General features: G+C 38.5%; 1 protein-coding gene and 1 non-coding gene across 5 annotated transcripts in view; both read left to right on the forward strand.

Annotated features, from left to right (window-relative positions):
- Positions 1-13,420, forward strand: part of dazap1 (DAZ associated protein 1) — a 29,992-nt gene extending 16,572 nt beyond the window's left edge. The window contains exons 7-13 of one of the 4 annotated variants that reach the window (XM_070859662.1): positions 3,116-3,198; positions 7,008-7,164; positions 9,138-9,167; positions 9,273-9,425; positions 10,772-10,945; positions 12,215-12,307; positions 12,571-13,420. In XM_070859662.1, the coding sequence (XP_070715763.1) occupies positions 3,116-3,198; positions 7,008-7,164; positions 9,138-9,167; positions 9,273-9,425; positions 10,772-10,945; positions 12,215-12,307; positions 12,571-12,752 (872 nt within the window). In that variant the 3' untranslated portion in view covers positions 12,753-13,420. The remainder of the gene's footprint in view (positions 1-3,115; positions 3,199-7,007; positions 7,165-9,137; positions 9,168-9,272; positions 9,426-10,771; positions 10,946-12,214; positions 12,308-12,570) is intronic. The other 3 variants (XM_070859659.1, XM_070859660.1, XM_070859661.1) reach the window with 3 other exon arrangements.
- LOC139229550 (small nucleolar RNA SNORA13) lies at positions 8,777-8,910 on the forward strand. Its single transcript, XR_011587751.1, has one exon. It is a non-coding gene; the product is annotated as a small nucleolar RNA SNORA13 (small nucleolar RNA).
- Positions 13,421-14,076: the final 656 nt, after the last annotated feature.

Genomic DNA, 14,076 nt, shown 5'->3' on the forward strand with positions numbered 1-14,076 from the left:
TTATTTGGAGTTGTGGGATATGATATTTTCTAGGTGCAGGAACTGGTCAGATGGACTGCTATGGGTTTTTTTTTTGTCCAGTGTATTCCTATCATAGATATTTTTAGATGTTCCAATCCAACACCACGATCATTTAAATCCATTGGGAGGAAATTGTATCCAACCATGTGGTAAGTGTAACATGTACACTGGTGCAATATCAATACTTTGACTATCAGCTGAAACAAAACTTTCATGAAGTTGAGTCGAAACACCCAAGTTTTAAAGAGGTTGGTGTGGTTCAGAAATTAGCTGAATGCGGTGTGACCAAATTGGTATATTTGCAACCAGCTTAAAGCTTTTAAGCTGTAAATTCTTTGAAATGTTATGTAGTGAGATTGCTTTCATAGTTATCTATTGAACTGTAAATTGCTAAGAGTCCATTTGACATTTCTGAGAACCTTTTATGAAGAATCTGTATGTGAAAACCTTTCCTTATAAGTACGCTTGCTAATGTAATAAATAGTTCTCAAGTTTTTGAGCATCGTGCTCCATTTTACTGGAGTCAGCTGATGAACTAAATGAGCGCACTTTCTAATCCAAGTTACTGTATTTTCCAAAATCAGATGTGTTTTCTAAGTTTATTTTTGTCCCGGCCAGCTATCTGTTAATTGACCGATCATGGGTTAGAATCTGATTGTTCTGTCAACTATTCCTGTGAAATTTCTTTTTTGCTGATGGTCAACTTTTAACATCTAATTAAACAGATATTACAGTAGGTAAATTGAGGGATATGTTCATTAGTTATTGTATATAAGTTTGTCATCTGAATCCATTCATTTATTTTGGATACTCATTTTCAAAATATTTATGTCTAATATATACGTAAGTTAATTAGTCTTAAGTCTTAGTTTCTTTGCCTTGTTATTCAATTTAAGTATCATAATTTACATTTGTAAGTGTTTTATTTAGTTAAATCTAAGTGCAGTAATGTTAAGAAACTTGTATGTGCCTTGTTTTAATGTATTAACTTATCTCTTTAGATTTCCTTCTCTAGGTTTGTGATAAGTTGTATCACACAGGTACAGGCCAGTTCTACACTCAGGAGGGATGGGATATGTCTGTCTGGGGACTGCAAGACTTTTGTCATTTGCTCTTGTTGCTGACAGCAGAATTTCCTGCTGCAAAACCATTTTGGCCTGTATCTTTGTGTATCAAATGTTTTTAAATAGAACTTCTCTGGGCTGACCAACACTGTTGGATAAGCTTTGAGGGTGCTGCCTGTAGTATATATATATATTTATATTAGTTTGTTTTATAAAGCTATAGCACTATGTTGCTGCTGTCAGCACTAGCTGCAAAGCAATGTGCCTACCAAGAGGAAAAACACAGGGTTTCAGATAAGATTGGCTGGCTCCAAAACGATATTGCTGTTTCACCAGTGGTTTTCTATAAATCAGTTGAAAACTGCAAACCAATTTTCCATATTTTAACTTCACCATTTTAGTTTCTTTAAATTTTGAATTTTGTTAAATTAGTTATCCCCGTCCTCCCTGTTTTTATTTTATCGTTTTTAGTAATGCACAATTGAACTGTAATGGTATCCAGATGGTTAAATATTTGAGGTCCATGGGCAAATATAAGGTGGCAGTGTATTGGACCATGAGTCCAGCACTACATCTTAGCAATGTTGTTCAAGCCAAGTGCTTCCCTCAATTCCCTTGCTGCTTTGTGCCACCTTTTGATGTGTAGTCTGCTTTTGGGTATCCCCAGCTTAGTTTCACAAAATCATGATTTATTGTGAAGAAAGCCAAATAAGAGGTTTGGGGTTTATGATGAACATTTAGCTAATTGTGTAGTATTTTTAATATATTCTGCATGCATTTCTGCCAACCAAGGTCCATCTATTTTAGTCTTTTGGAAGTACTTTTCATAGTCTTGTTCCACTATTGAGTAGCTTGATATTACAATTATTTGATATTGAAGGTTCCAAGCTGCGTATATTGGCTGACTTGTTGCATTGCAGTGGTTATTTGCAGTGTTGTATTAGAATCCATTTGTATAGTTCTAAAATGTCAGCTTCTGTAACTAGCCCCTTAGCAACATAGGAACCCCTTTAACATTTTTTCTATATTTAAGGACCAACGGTGTGCATTCTTAAGGGAATTGTAATAGCCAAACATAGCCAGGAAATTCTGTTGTAGCTAAAGTAGTTGAGTTTCATGAATCCAGCTTGCTAACAAAAAAAAGGACACAAATTTGATCTAATGGTTTCTTGCATTAAAAAGATCAGTACAAAACAGAAGCTGAGGTTGGTTGACCCGCTCGGAGACTTCTGTTCAGGCTCTTAATGTCGATAGGCACATAGGAGCTGCCTGTGGCGAGCTTTCCCTTTGAGCTTCCCCCCCCCCCCCCCCCACCCCCGCCAGAAGAAGCACTTGCCCTTCATTTAGAACCTACCCACGGCAACTAGGCTGAAATTAGGAATATAATAGTGAGATGAACCTAACTGTCCAACATTTAATGCTTTTCATGCATAGTCCTAGTACTCCTCCCCGCTAATGCCCTATAAATGCATGTGTTGCTGCGACTCTGGAGTTCAGTGTTAATTTAAACCTTTCCTCACTTCCTAGTATTCAGAAACCACTTTTACTTGATGCCACACTCTACGCAGATTGATTTACATTTAAATTTTGCACTTTGAGATTAGAACCAAGGGCATACGTGCCATGTCAGTTTTTCTTCACCCTTGATGGCTGGTCCAACCATAATGCAGCGCTTTTTTTTTAGCCCCATCATTATGGCATGCTCTTTTGTGATGGAACCAGCTGAGGCTCATAACTTGGTGTCAACCTACCCTGTCCTAGAACCTCCGAGTTTTGAAACAAAACTTCTTTTATGGTTTGTGGACTTTGTGGTCCATAAGTGTTGATCACTGCGGTAGATTACTGTATTTCAATAAATCTGAAATACTGACTGGTTGAAACTTGTCCTCCCTCAGTGATTGAACAGAAGGGGCTTCCAATTATCTGAAACCCTGGTATATCCGTTAAATTACCCCGCCCTAATACTGTACATCATCCTGTTTTGTGTCACTACACCCTGCTACCTTGATTCACTCTTCGTCGTTGGATAGGTTTTGGATTTATTACTTTCGAGGACGAGCAATCAGTGGACCAGGCTGTCAACATGCATTATCACGACATCATGGGCAAAAAAGTGTGTAGTTGTAGTTTTATTTTACCCTTAGACTGAACCGAGGCTTAGGTGACTGGAGATTTCACTGGGGTTATAGTGTGTGATCTCTACATTGGAGAGAATCCTGTTTTAAGAGGTAACTTAATGACTCCTAGGACCCAGATTTTAATCCTATTTACTGTGGAAGAAGCAGTAAATTAGTTGTATTCATGCTTTTACCCTTTTAATAATTATATATAACAAAAATCACTTTTCAAAACAGTGAAACTTAGTTAAATCAATTATGCCCATAAGTAAGAACGATGCCTGCATGCATTTAAGCAGAATTTATCAGATGCTTGCACGTTAGTTTTAATTACCTGTATTGTAAGCTATTCATCAGAAGACCGGTGAAATCTGTATTAATCATTTAAGTCTCCGTTTAAGAAACCACTCCTTCAGATATGTTTTTAAGGACAGAATTTGTGACTGGCTAAGTTTTTTTTGAGTTGTAAGAAAACTGGTAGTGTTCCTATTAAGTGTCATATCTGTGTTGGCATGCTGAAGGACTGGTGGTCAATTTTATTTTGTTTTGTCGGAGGTCACTTGCTGTATACTTTAGTCGATAATAACCTGCTTTAATGTTAAAAACCCAGTTAAGTGGCCTCATTTGCTTGATCTTCATACTGTGTTGTAATACAGCATATGTGTAATTATTTAATTTTATGTCTAGGGAAGCAGCAAATTAAGCTGCTTCACCTGGAATTGAGGGGTGGGTGTTGCATTCTGGTGGCAGTAAAATTAGCTCTCGTTTTACATGGGCTGTGTAGTGCAGGTCGTGTAAAATAAATGAGTTTTAAAATATGGAGTGAAATGCTTTGTGTAAAGTAATTCCAAAAGATTGTTCTTTGCATATATTCAGTACCTTGGGCAAAAGAGAGTTATTTTAAAAATGCCATCATATTTAACTTGGTCATTACCAAGCCTTGAAAACTTGTATTGCAGATTCTACTGACAAACAAGTTGTTGCAGCTCGAGTATTGTCATTTAACCATCAAGATTCCTTAAAGCTGAAGCTGTGCCTTAGCATTCAGTCTACCTGTGCTATATAGCAGTGTAACAAGTGACCCAGTTGCTGATTGTTCCTCGCTGTTCTATTCCTCAGGTATTTCCTGGCATGTTTAAAATTAGCTTGCCTGTCCCTAAATCCCAACTTGATAAATCGCGCTCCAAGATTTATTGGAGAGTGAATGCATTTCTTGGTTTTGGTAAGAGATGCCTTCATTTTGCAACTTGAATTTTGTGTATAACTTGCAGTGTTGAAAGTGAAGTTTTCTTGATAAATCACACATTTCAACCCTCTGAGCAAATTAATAAGGCGATTTGAAAAGCTTTGGATAACAAGTTGTATAGAGGTTCACTTTGCTAAACTGGGTAATGAAGTGACTTATTAACCTTTCACCAACTCTGATCTGAGTTTGAATCCAACCCAGACTATAGGATGAAAATCTGCTGGCTGTAAGAGTCCCTTGCAGTGATGTTCAGGCACTCTCAATCCAGTTCCCACTGGGCAGAAATGTGTCACTAATGTACTAATTTGCAGTCTTGGAGGACATAGGAAGGTTGGTGTGGGCAATAGAAAAATGCCACATTGATACAGAAGCGGTTGCTCTTGAAGTTGGGCCTGAAGCACATTGGGGCAGAGTAGAGGAAGCTTTACTTTGCACTTGGCTGTTCTATAGCTGACTTGAGAGAACTTGTTGACCAAAATGGGAAGGGCTTCTTTCCCCAGTTCAACTTCATTTCTGGTTTAAATCACAGCAATTGATGTCCTTTTTGCCTTTTGTTACTTCAATATGAAGGCAATGATTTTCTATATTGAAGTATGCCCAACAGGTTGCATTGATGTGACTTGTTAAATCAAGTTTATTCCCTTTTGGGTCTTTCATATGGGGTTGCGTAAAGGTAGCAGTTGAATTCGGAATAGACTTTGGCGTTGGAGTTGCTTATCTTTGCATGCTGCCTTACCAAGATAACAAATTGTAGTTCAAACTTTTGCCCAGAGTGCTGTACAAAATTTATGGAGTTCACCTGTGCAGTGCAAGACTAAACTACCATAATTTTTATGGCATTATTGAGGAGTCCTTCCCTTCTATTTTTTTTTTGTTTTCCCACCAACCCACTCCCAGAACATTCCAATAACATACCTTTTCGTTATGGTGCTTATAGCAGTGTCATAAAGGTGGGTTTTTAAAACACTGGCGCGCATCTGAATGGCAAAGTGGGTTATTTTTAGATTAGAAATAGAACTAAACTTCCATACATCTAAAAATTCATGTACTTAAGTTGCACAAACTGACTGGCGCAAATCTTGTCTGCATAATAACTGCATTGAAAATATCAAGTGCAAGACTGTCACAATATTGTGATATGTCAGTATATTGCAATAAGCAAAGCTCTGCATAGTTTTTGTTGAATTAAAACACACGGTCAAAATTTGTACCATCTTTCACAACCATGACCATTTCAGATGGGAATTGATTATATTTTTGGTGGTTAAATCCTACTGAGATATCGCTTGCGTGTTAGGTAATATCAACTTTCAGCAAAACTAAAGGGAACCTGTCTTAAATTTGGAAGTGATTCAAGTACAATAAGCCTTTATTTAAAAAAAATTGAAATGACAATGTATATAGATTTTGTTGCATTAACCAGATGCAATTCCTGTTCAGGAAAAGGATTAAGCACCAGTTTTCAGATCTTTGACTTGCTAAAATGAATGGCAATCAATAGTTCAGCAGCATCTTGTGTCTCACTGAAATTCAGATTATTAATCATATCAAACTATTGAATGGAAGTCTGAAATGAGTTTTTATGACTTAAAAGTATTGCCCAACTGATAACTGATCTACACACATCTTTATCTTGACATCAGTGTAATGACTTAGCTGGTTTGGAGTAGCATCCAAAATGCTTTTTCTTTTCCAGTCCATTTTAAATCAAAGAAATGTTATTTCCTGCATAAAGTAAGCAAGCAAAAAATATAGTTAAGTAGCTTGAGTGTATGGTACTGCTCCCTCAGCTCTGGGAATTATTACACTTATGATCGCCGATAAGCTTTGAGACAGTTTATAAAATCGTAAATAGTTATTTTTGACACCTGCATAGGAGGTTGGTTTTTATATTCCCATAAGTAACCCCCATCTCTTGACTAACTTCAAGCGCTATTAGCTGAGTGGTGGAGATGTGTAATTTCTTTAAACACAGTATGAAGATTTGCTTCTAATTTACTCAACTGTCCATTTTTATCTGCATGTATTTCCTTTTTCTGTTAAAGATGTAATTTAAGACTCGATTAGCTCATCCATTCCCTTCTGACATTTTGTTTGAAGTAATTAATTGAGATTCTTTATGCATAGCCTGGGGAAGGTAAGTCATTATCTTCCATTAGATGTTTAAATAACATTTTTTAAGTAAGGCCACAGCAATCTAAAGACTATGTTTCTCAGGTACTGTGGATCTGTAAAAGTGGTGATGGTTAGATTGATTTCTATTACATTAGACTTTTGATCTTGTTAATTTCAAATGAACTGATTACAAAATTTAGATCTTTTTAATTTGAAATACATCTGCCCTGTAATGAACATTTTAGTGTAAAACATTAATTTATACTTGAGAAACATATATATATTTATATATATATTGGCCTATTTAAGCTATTTAAATGTAGTTGTAAGTTATAAGATGTAAGTGTAAATGTTAAGTTTAATAGATATGGGTGTGTCAAGGGAGGGGGTATGGAAGAGTATGCAGAGTGGCTTTTTTATCCTTCCCTCTGTTGTCCTAATTAGGTTGAAGTGAAACGTGCAGAGCCTCGTGACAGTAAAGGCCCAGGGCCTGGCCAGCCGGGAGCACCACAGTGGGGTAGAAGCTTGCCAAATGCTGCCAATGGCTGGGGAGGTCAACCCTCACAAGGCTGGCAGCAGCAGAGTTATGGTAGCCCACAAGGTAAATGGTGCATTTAATGCAATAACCTGGAATGTGATTAATCTGCCATGTAAACTATTTACACATGGTACTATTGCCTCTAGAATTGTTCTTGATAAATTCGAATTGATCAACAGTGTTAGCCAATTTAAAATTTGGTGGGAAGCTTTTAAACAAAAGGATCACTGACGTGTTTGCCGTTGGCATTTTTCAGCAGCAATATCCATTTTAATAATTTGGTATTTGCAATTGATTTAACTTCCACATACAAATTGTTCAGGGGAGGAAGGGAGACTCCTAGAATGAAATTCCATTCCCAGATGATCAGGACATGCATCTTGCCGTCTGAATATTTCAGATTGTCGTCAAGCTTTATAAACTTTTTATCCCCTGGAGATTTTTCTTTTGAGTTGTCTGATGGTCTTCCATGTTTTCCTACTGACCACTTTGTGTACCATCTTGCAGTGAACTACCTCTTTTAGCTCAGCCCAGTAGTATCGTTTTCACCCGAGTCAGAAGGTAGTGTGTACAAGACTCAAACTTTGAGCAAATAATCTAGGCTGACACTTAAGTGTAGTACTTGGAAGATTGCTGCATTGTTGGAGGTGCCGTCAAACACAACCTATAATATAAAATAACTGGTAAAATGGTGCTCTGTGCAAAGTGGCAGCTGCAGTTGCCTACAAAATTAATTAATTGGTTGTTGGGACATGAAAGATGTTATATAAATGATATGTTCTTTTGTTCTTACCTGGAACAATGCAGCCCCTACTGTGGTTGCCAGCTTATCTTTGCTGTTGGCCTAAAAGCTCATATGTAGAGTAGAGAATCCTTCTCAGCAAATTGTGGTCCCCTTTGTTGAAAATATCTTGGCTCATAAGTCAGTATTGATCTTACACAAAGTGGTCAGTAGGAAAACATGGAAGACCATCAGACAACTCTAAAGAAAAATCTCCAGGGGATAAAAAGTTTATAAAGCTCGACAATCTGAAATATTCAGACTATGAAGGAAGGGTTCATGCTGAGATGGTTGCAGAGGGGAGAGGATTGGTATAATCTGCCCCTCTGCTCTTGTGCTTAGCGGGTAGGTTGAAATGAGCCAGGATACTTGCTCTCAATTATCGTTCTTGGAAAATGCACCTGAGCAAATCCCACCATCACCCAGTCCCTCCTACTACCCTTCTTTGCTCTTTCATGGATCAAATGCTTTTTGCCTGCATGTTACAGCGCTGTTGCTTGGGGTCTTAACTATGCATTGGGACAAAGAATTCAAGGTACACCCAACAATGAAGCTTTGTGTGCACAAAATAACTATCGCTCACATGAAGCTGGGATTTCTTGGAGGCTATCCTGGGTGACATTTGCCAATGGGTTGTGAGAAATTTATTTTTGTACGTGGAAGTTGAATTTTAACTGAGGGGCTGATTGGCCTGGTAAATAACATTATTTAGGGAGGGGTCCAGGATGTTCCAGTGTCAGTGTGTTAACCCATATGGAAAAGATGTTCAATTTGTTCAGTGGAAATTGGCTGACGTTGTGATACCTCCAATATTGGATGCTAAAAAATAATTCTGACGAAACTAACATTGTTTAAAGTGCTGTTGTATAATCGGGTGGGAGATGGGGAGAGTGTTGCCTTTTGTGTTGCCCACTTAATTCTTTTGTATAGATAAGTGCGGTGTCAAAAAAGGCATAAAATAACTTGAGCTGTTCCAGGCATCCTGTCGCTGTTGTGCTTTAGGATATTGTGATTCAGCTGAAACATAATCACTGGGATATTTTGTCCTTCTGCAGAGTGGATTGTATAAATGGGCGTTTATGAATTGGCATAATTCCTCTAGTTTGGCAATAAAAGTCATATTTATGTTGTATAGTATTGTTAGTTTGAATATAGGTTATTTTATGTTCTGTACAGTTTCTAAAGATGTTGCTTCATCTGACTAGGAATAACTAGTAAATGGGCACGCTTGCTTTAACTGCTGTCTGTTTTTCAGGTATGTGGATGACACCTGGTCAGCCAATGGGTGGGTATAAATTAATTTTTAAAGCTAATGTGAACAATGCTTGGTGTGTAGAGGGGGGAAAAGCAATATATTGATATTCTTTGGTTTTCTCTTTTGGTTTTTCAGGTGGGTATGGGCCTCCTCCTCCTCCTCCAGGAGGGCGGGGTGCCCCTCCGCAACCTCCACACTTTAATCCATATGTAGTTCCACAGCCGCCTCCAGGAGGATTTGCACCACCTCAGGGATTTGGACAGGGTTTTGGCGCACCTCCACAATATGGTATGTTTTTAACCTGACTTCCACAGAAAGAGGAAAAAGAAGCAATTGAATTGTTTAGAACAGCGAGTTTTGGACCACATGCTGTGTAGGATGTTAAGTTGCAAGTATGAAGGACCAAAGTTGCCTGTTAAATTTATTGCAGACATAGAAACATTAGTTTGTCTGGTCAAAGCACTATTTTTGTTGAAATTCTAAATTTTATTCATGCATCAATTTATTTAATTTTTCAGCGTAATATAAATTGAAGTGTGTGTGTGTTGCAACTGTAGCTTTAAGGCAGTTGCTTGCAATATCTGCCCAGATGTTTTTAGTATGAATGATACTGGTTACATACTGTGTTGACACAGCAATGAAGCAACCAATGTTTAACCATGATAAAGCAATCTCTGGAGTCCAGGAAGTGTTTTGTAATGGTGCTAAATGGGAAATTATGTAATTAGGAAAGTGATACACCATGTTCAAAATAACTTTCGGACATGATGACCAGCTCAACCAACTTCGGTAAACTATTAGTGACATTTTCAGGTAGGTATTGTGACACTTTTTAAAAATCTGCTCATTTGCGTGTTGTATTTAGATCTGAAATTGTTTCACGGTTCTGAATTTGGTATCTAATTGCTTTTTAGTCATGGCTTTTTGTGCCCCCACAGTGCAGCCTGTAGAAGCCTTGCTTTCATGTCTTCAAAATGTACAATTCTTTTTTTTAAATCTTCTGTGAAAAATTAAATAATCCTCTGTCAAAATGCCTTGCGCGGTTTCTGCATTACTGCTTTTACTGACTTTAAAAGGGGCCAATTGAGAACCAAGCTGGGCTGCACTTTGTTCTTGCAGTACCAGCTGAGCTCTTCTGTGCTGAGCTTGAACCTATAGTAGTTCCTCGGTTGCCTTTAACCGATGGTTCATTTTATCGTTTGAACAGATGAATCTTGCAGTCTATTTTATTGATCAAAGTAAGTAACCTCAATCCTGATCCCAATGTGGCTATAAACATGCCCTTTTTTTCTTTTAACAGAGAGCAGAATGGACAGCACAGTGTTGAATTTGTTTGTGGCTGACTACTTTCCTGCTAGTCAATTTACAAGCAGTCAAGAGTAAAACAGCTGGGTCCAGTGTAGCACAGTGGGATCCATGCATTATATACACACACACTCAGTACACCTCAGTATGGCAGATGCCCGAAAAAGTTTTGTTCCTGGCCATACCTGATGTATTTTATTTTTGCTCATAATCGTTTAAATATTTGTCGCAACCGGACAATAGTTTTAACGATGTGATGGCCCTGCCCGCCCCTTTTATTAAAAAATCAATCACCTGTCTGACCTGAGCTCATTCTTGTTGCTATTCAGGCTATGGAGGATTTGGCGCACCTCCAGCTGACCAGTTTGGCCCACCTGGAATACCAGCACCCCCTGCCACACCAGGAGCAGGACAGATGGGCTACCCACCAGCAACACAGACACCTCAGGACATGAGCAAGCCACCTGCTGGACAGCCCGAATTCCCTGGGTACAACCAGTATGGTAGGTAACAAAGTAGTGTAGGATTTTGAGGTGCTGTAGGATTAGAAAAGAACACAACAACCCCCTTCAGTGCATATGACTTCTTGAAGTCAAGTGTCCCTCTACCTGCTTGTATTCCCAGCAGGAGTATGTGAACACCAGAAGACAAGGAGGTAAAGAATGGTGGGTTGAATTAGATCATCCTTTTCTAGCATTTTATAACTGTTCATGGATGTAAAATCTACTGTTAGGGACAGAGCAGCAGACCTAGCCTGCAAGGTGCAAGTTAACAGCAAATGCAGGCTTGTATAATGAGTAGTCATTCACTTTTTTTTTTACATCCACGCAATGTCGTCGTTTTTCAGATGACATGTCTCCTGAATTCTACTTTTATCTGTTCCTCCCCTGTACCACCACCCCAAAAAGGGTTGTAACTTTGAATTGTCGGAATTCCTAACCCAGCTGTTGGTCTCTCTACTGTTCTTAATCTGGGTCCATCTGCTTCCTCTTTTTACCTAGCTAAATGCACCTCCCTGCTTTTTGTTTCAGATGAGTCCAAGTGTCTTGAGTAAGCAGGGAGACTACTTCAGCCAGATTTTATTTTGAGGTGGAAAGTTACTGTAAGATTTTCAGGATCTGAATAAATTGGAATTCGGCCATTTTAAAAAGAAAATGGTGTTTTATCAAGGACTTCTGTCTATGAAAAAAACTATGCTAAATCTGCAATTACAAATGGCTACTTCACAATCCTCTCTACCTCAATATTTCCAGTAGTGATTAGTACTAAAAACTTGAATTTTAAAACTAATTATAATATACTGGAGTCCTTGCAGAAAGATGCTGTGGTTTTTCTTAATCTGGCGATTTTTAAAGATTACTCATTTGGAAGTAGCTGAACCAAAGCATGTAATTCACTAAAATACTCTGCTCATTTAATCACTGTTACGGGGTGCATGTGTTTATCTCCTTATACCCACGTACACTGTGCAGCTCAGTACCTTTTCTACAGGCTGTACTACATTCACTAAAGGTACTTGCCCAAGAGGCTCAAACCCTATTTCTAACTTAGACACAGTTTGTTTTAATTATATATACCAATAGTTTGTTGCCACAATTTACCTATATAGAATAACAAATTGACCAAACATCTGCTTTAAAAAATGTATTTCTATTTCACTGGCATTTCTGTGCATCCATATGCCACTGGTGACCTGATGCATCTATGCCATGGATTGAAGCGGGCTCAGGCTTACTGGGGTAGTCATCCTGGTTTCCTCATCTCCCTAATAGGCATGGGTAACTATCCTCAGGATCCTTCAGGCTACGGACCCACGCGTCCTTCTCAGACTTACGGTCAGGCTGAGCAGGGATATAGTGCAGCAGGTAGGTGTTGCATAGACTTTGAACTGCCTTGCTTCAACAAAGATGAGTAGCTTAAGTAGGATGTAGTCCTTGCTCACTTAGTTTTTTTTAAATGGGAGAATAGTGCTTAAAGCAGTTGAGCATTTGTTGTGCTGGTACAAGGATGATCTAATTGTGCAAAATTAAGTTTGATTTTTGAAGTTGCTTTCTGTTAAGTTAATGGTGACTTGTTTGTCTTTTTTCCTCTAAACAGTCATAACTTTTCTGTTCTGTTTGTTCAATAGGTTATGGGCAAGACATGAGTGGTTTTGGCCAGGCCCCAGGTTTCTCGGATCCAAATCAGCCAGCTCCCTCATATGGAGGACCCTCAGCAGCAGCACCTCCAGGTGCTCCGCCATCCGCACCGGGTGGATTTGCCCGCGGCCAGAACCACAATGCTCAGGGGTTCCATCCTTACAGGCGTTAAAACCATGGCAGGGAAAAAAAATAAAGGAGTATATTCTGGTGTAAACTTGGCCAGAAATTCCTTAATTTTGTGACTCTTTTGTGACAATCACTTGATTAAATAACAAAAACAACAAAAAAATTTAAAAGGAGTTTGAAGGATACGCTGTGGGCTTTGGACTGCATTTTTTTTTGGAATTTATTCTCCTCTCTTCCCAACAGCACAAATGACCTCTTTGCGCTCTGAGTGATGCAGGGTTTAGGAGAAATATTCTGCTGTACCATATAACTCTTGGTTCTTTTTTTTTGATTTGTTCCTTACTCTGAGCCTTTGTTTTACCCTAGTATACTTTTATGTTTAAATAAAATTGAAACATTTGAACACAGACGTTGCAATTTTTAGGAGAAATTTTGTACTATTTACATCTGACTTATTTTTTAATTTAAGATGTAGATTTCCCTTAAGAATGGCTGTAGAATAAACTGCAAATTAAAGACATGACCCCTGGTTTAAATAAAGAGAGCACATTTCGTTTAAATAATCTGGTCTCCGATTGATTTGTAGTTATGGTTCAGAAATGATTCTACCTATTGTATGCATTTGCAAGTAGTTCACTTGGTTGATTTTACATTTGTTCTGTTGGTGCTCTGAAGCAGTAATTTAAATAAAGGACGTGCATCTGAACAGAACCCCCAGCCTGAGGATTGTAACTGTTCACCATAAAGGTTTTGAGCATAGTTTATTCCTGTGACCTATTGATTTTGCTGAGACATTGTTGAAGTTGCTGTGAAACAATGACATTGACTTCAGGTTGGGAATGGCGCCATGAATTTTGCTGCTTACCCCAAAGTGGTCATAGCCGTATTCGCCCTGACCTGAGTCTGGCAGGCAGTCCGGTCCTATCCTTGTGTGCGCTTCTCCAGCGGGGATTATTGCATAATCGTCCAAAAGCTGACAATTGTAGTGTCCCCAGAACCACTCTGACTGAACAGCAGACTCTCTTTTCCAGCATAAGCATCTCAATGTTAATTTCTCTTCCTCACTCAAGCACAAGTAGCACATGGACACTTGTGTCAGACTTCAATTTAAATAAACATATCTGCTGAGTTTTTTAAAAGACGCATTTATGGAGTAGCTTTCATATCCTCAAGACATCCCAAAGTGCTTAGAACTAAAGAGTAGGATTTGGCCCTTCATGTAATAAGATCATGGTTGATCTTTTACCTCAATTCCACCTTCCCACATTCATAGAATCATAGAGATTTACAGCACAAAGAAGGTCATTTCGGCCCATCGGGTCCGTGCCGCCGACAGAGCTATCCAGCCTAATCCCATATTCCAGCTC

This window comes from Pristiophorus japonicus, chromosome 18 (assembly GCF_044704955.1).
Source record: "Pristiophorus japonicus isolate sPriJap1 chromosome 18, sPriJap1.hap1, whole genome shotgun sequence".
Classification (NCBI taxonomy): Eukaryota; Metazoa; Chordata; class Chondrichthyes; family Pristiophoridae; genus Pristiophorus; species Pristiophorus japonicus.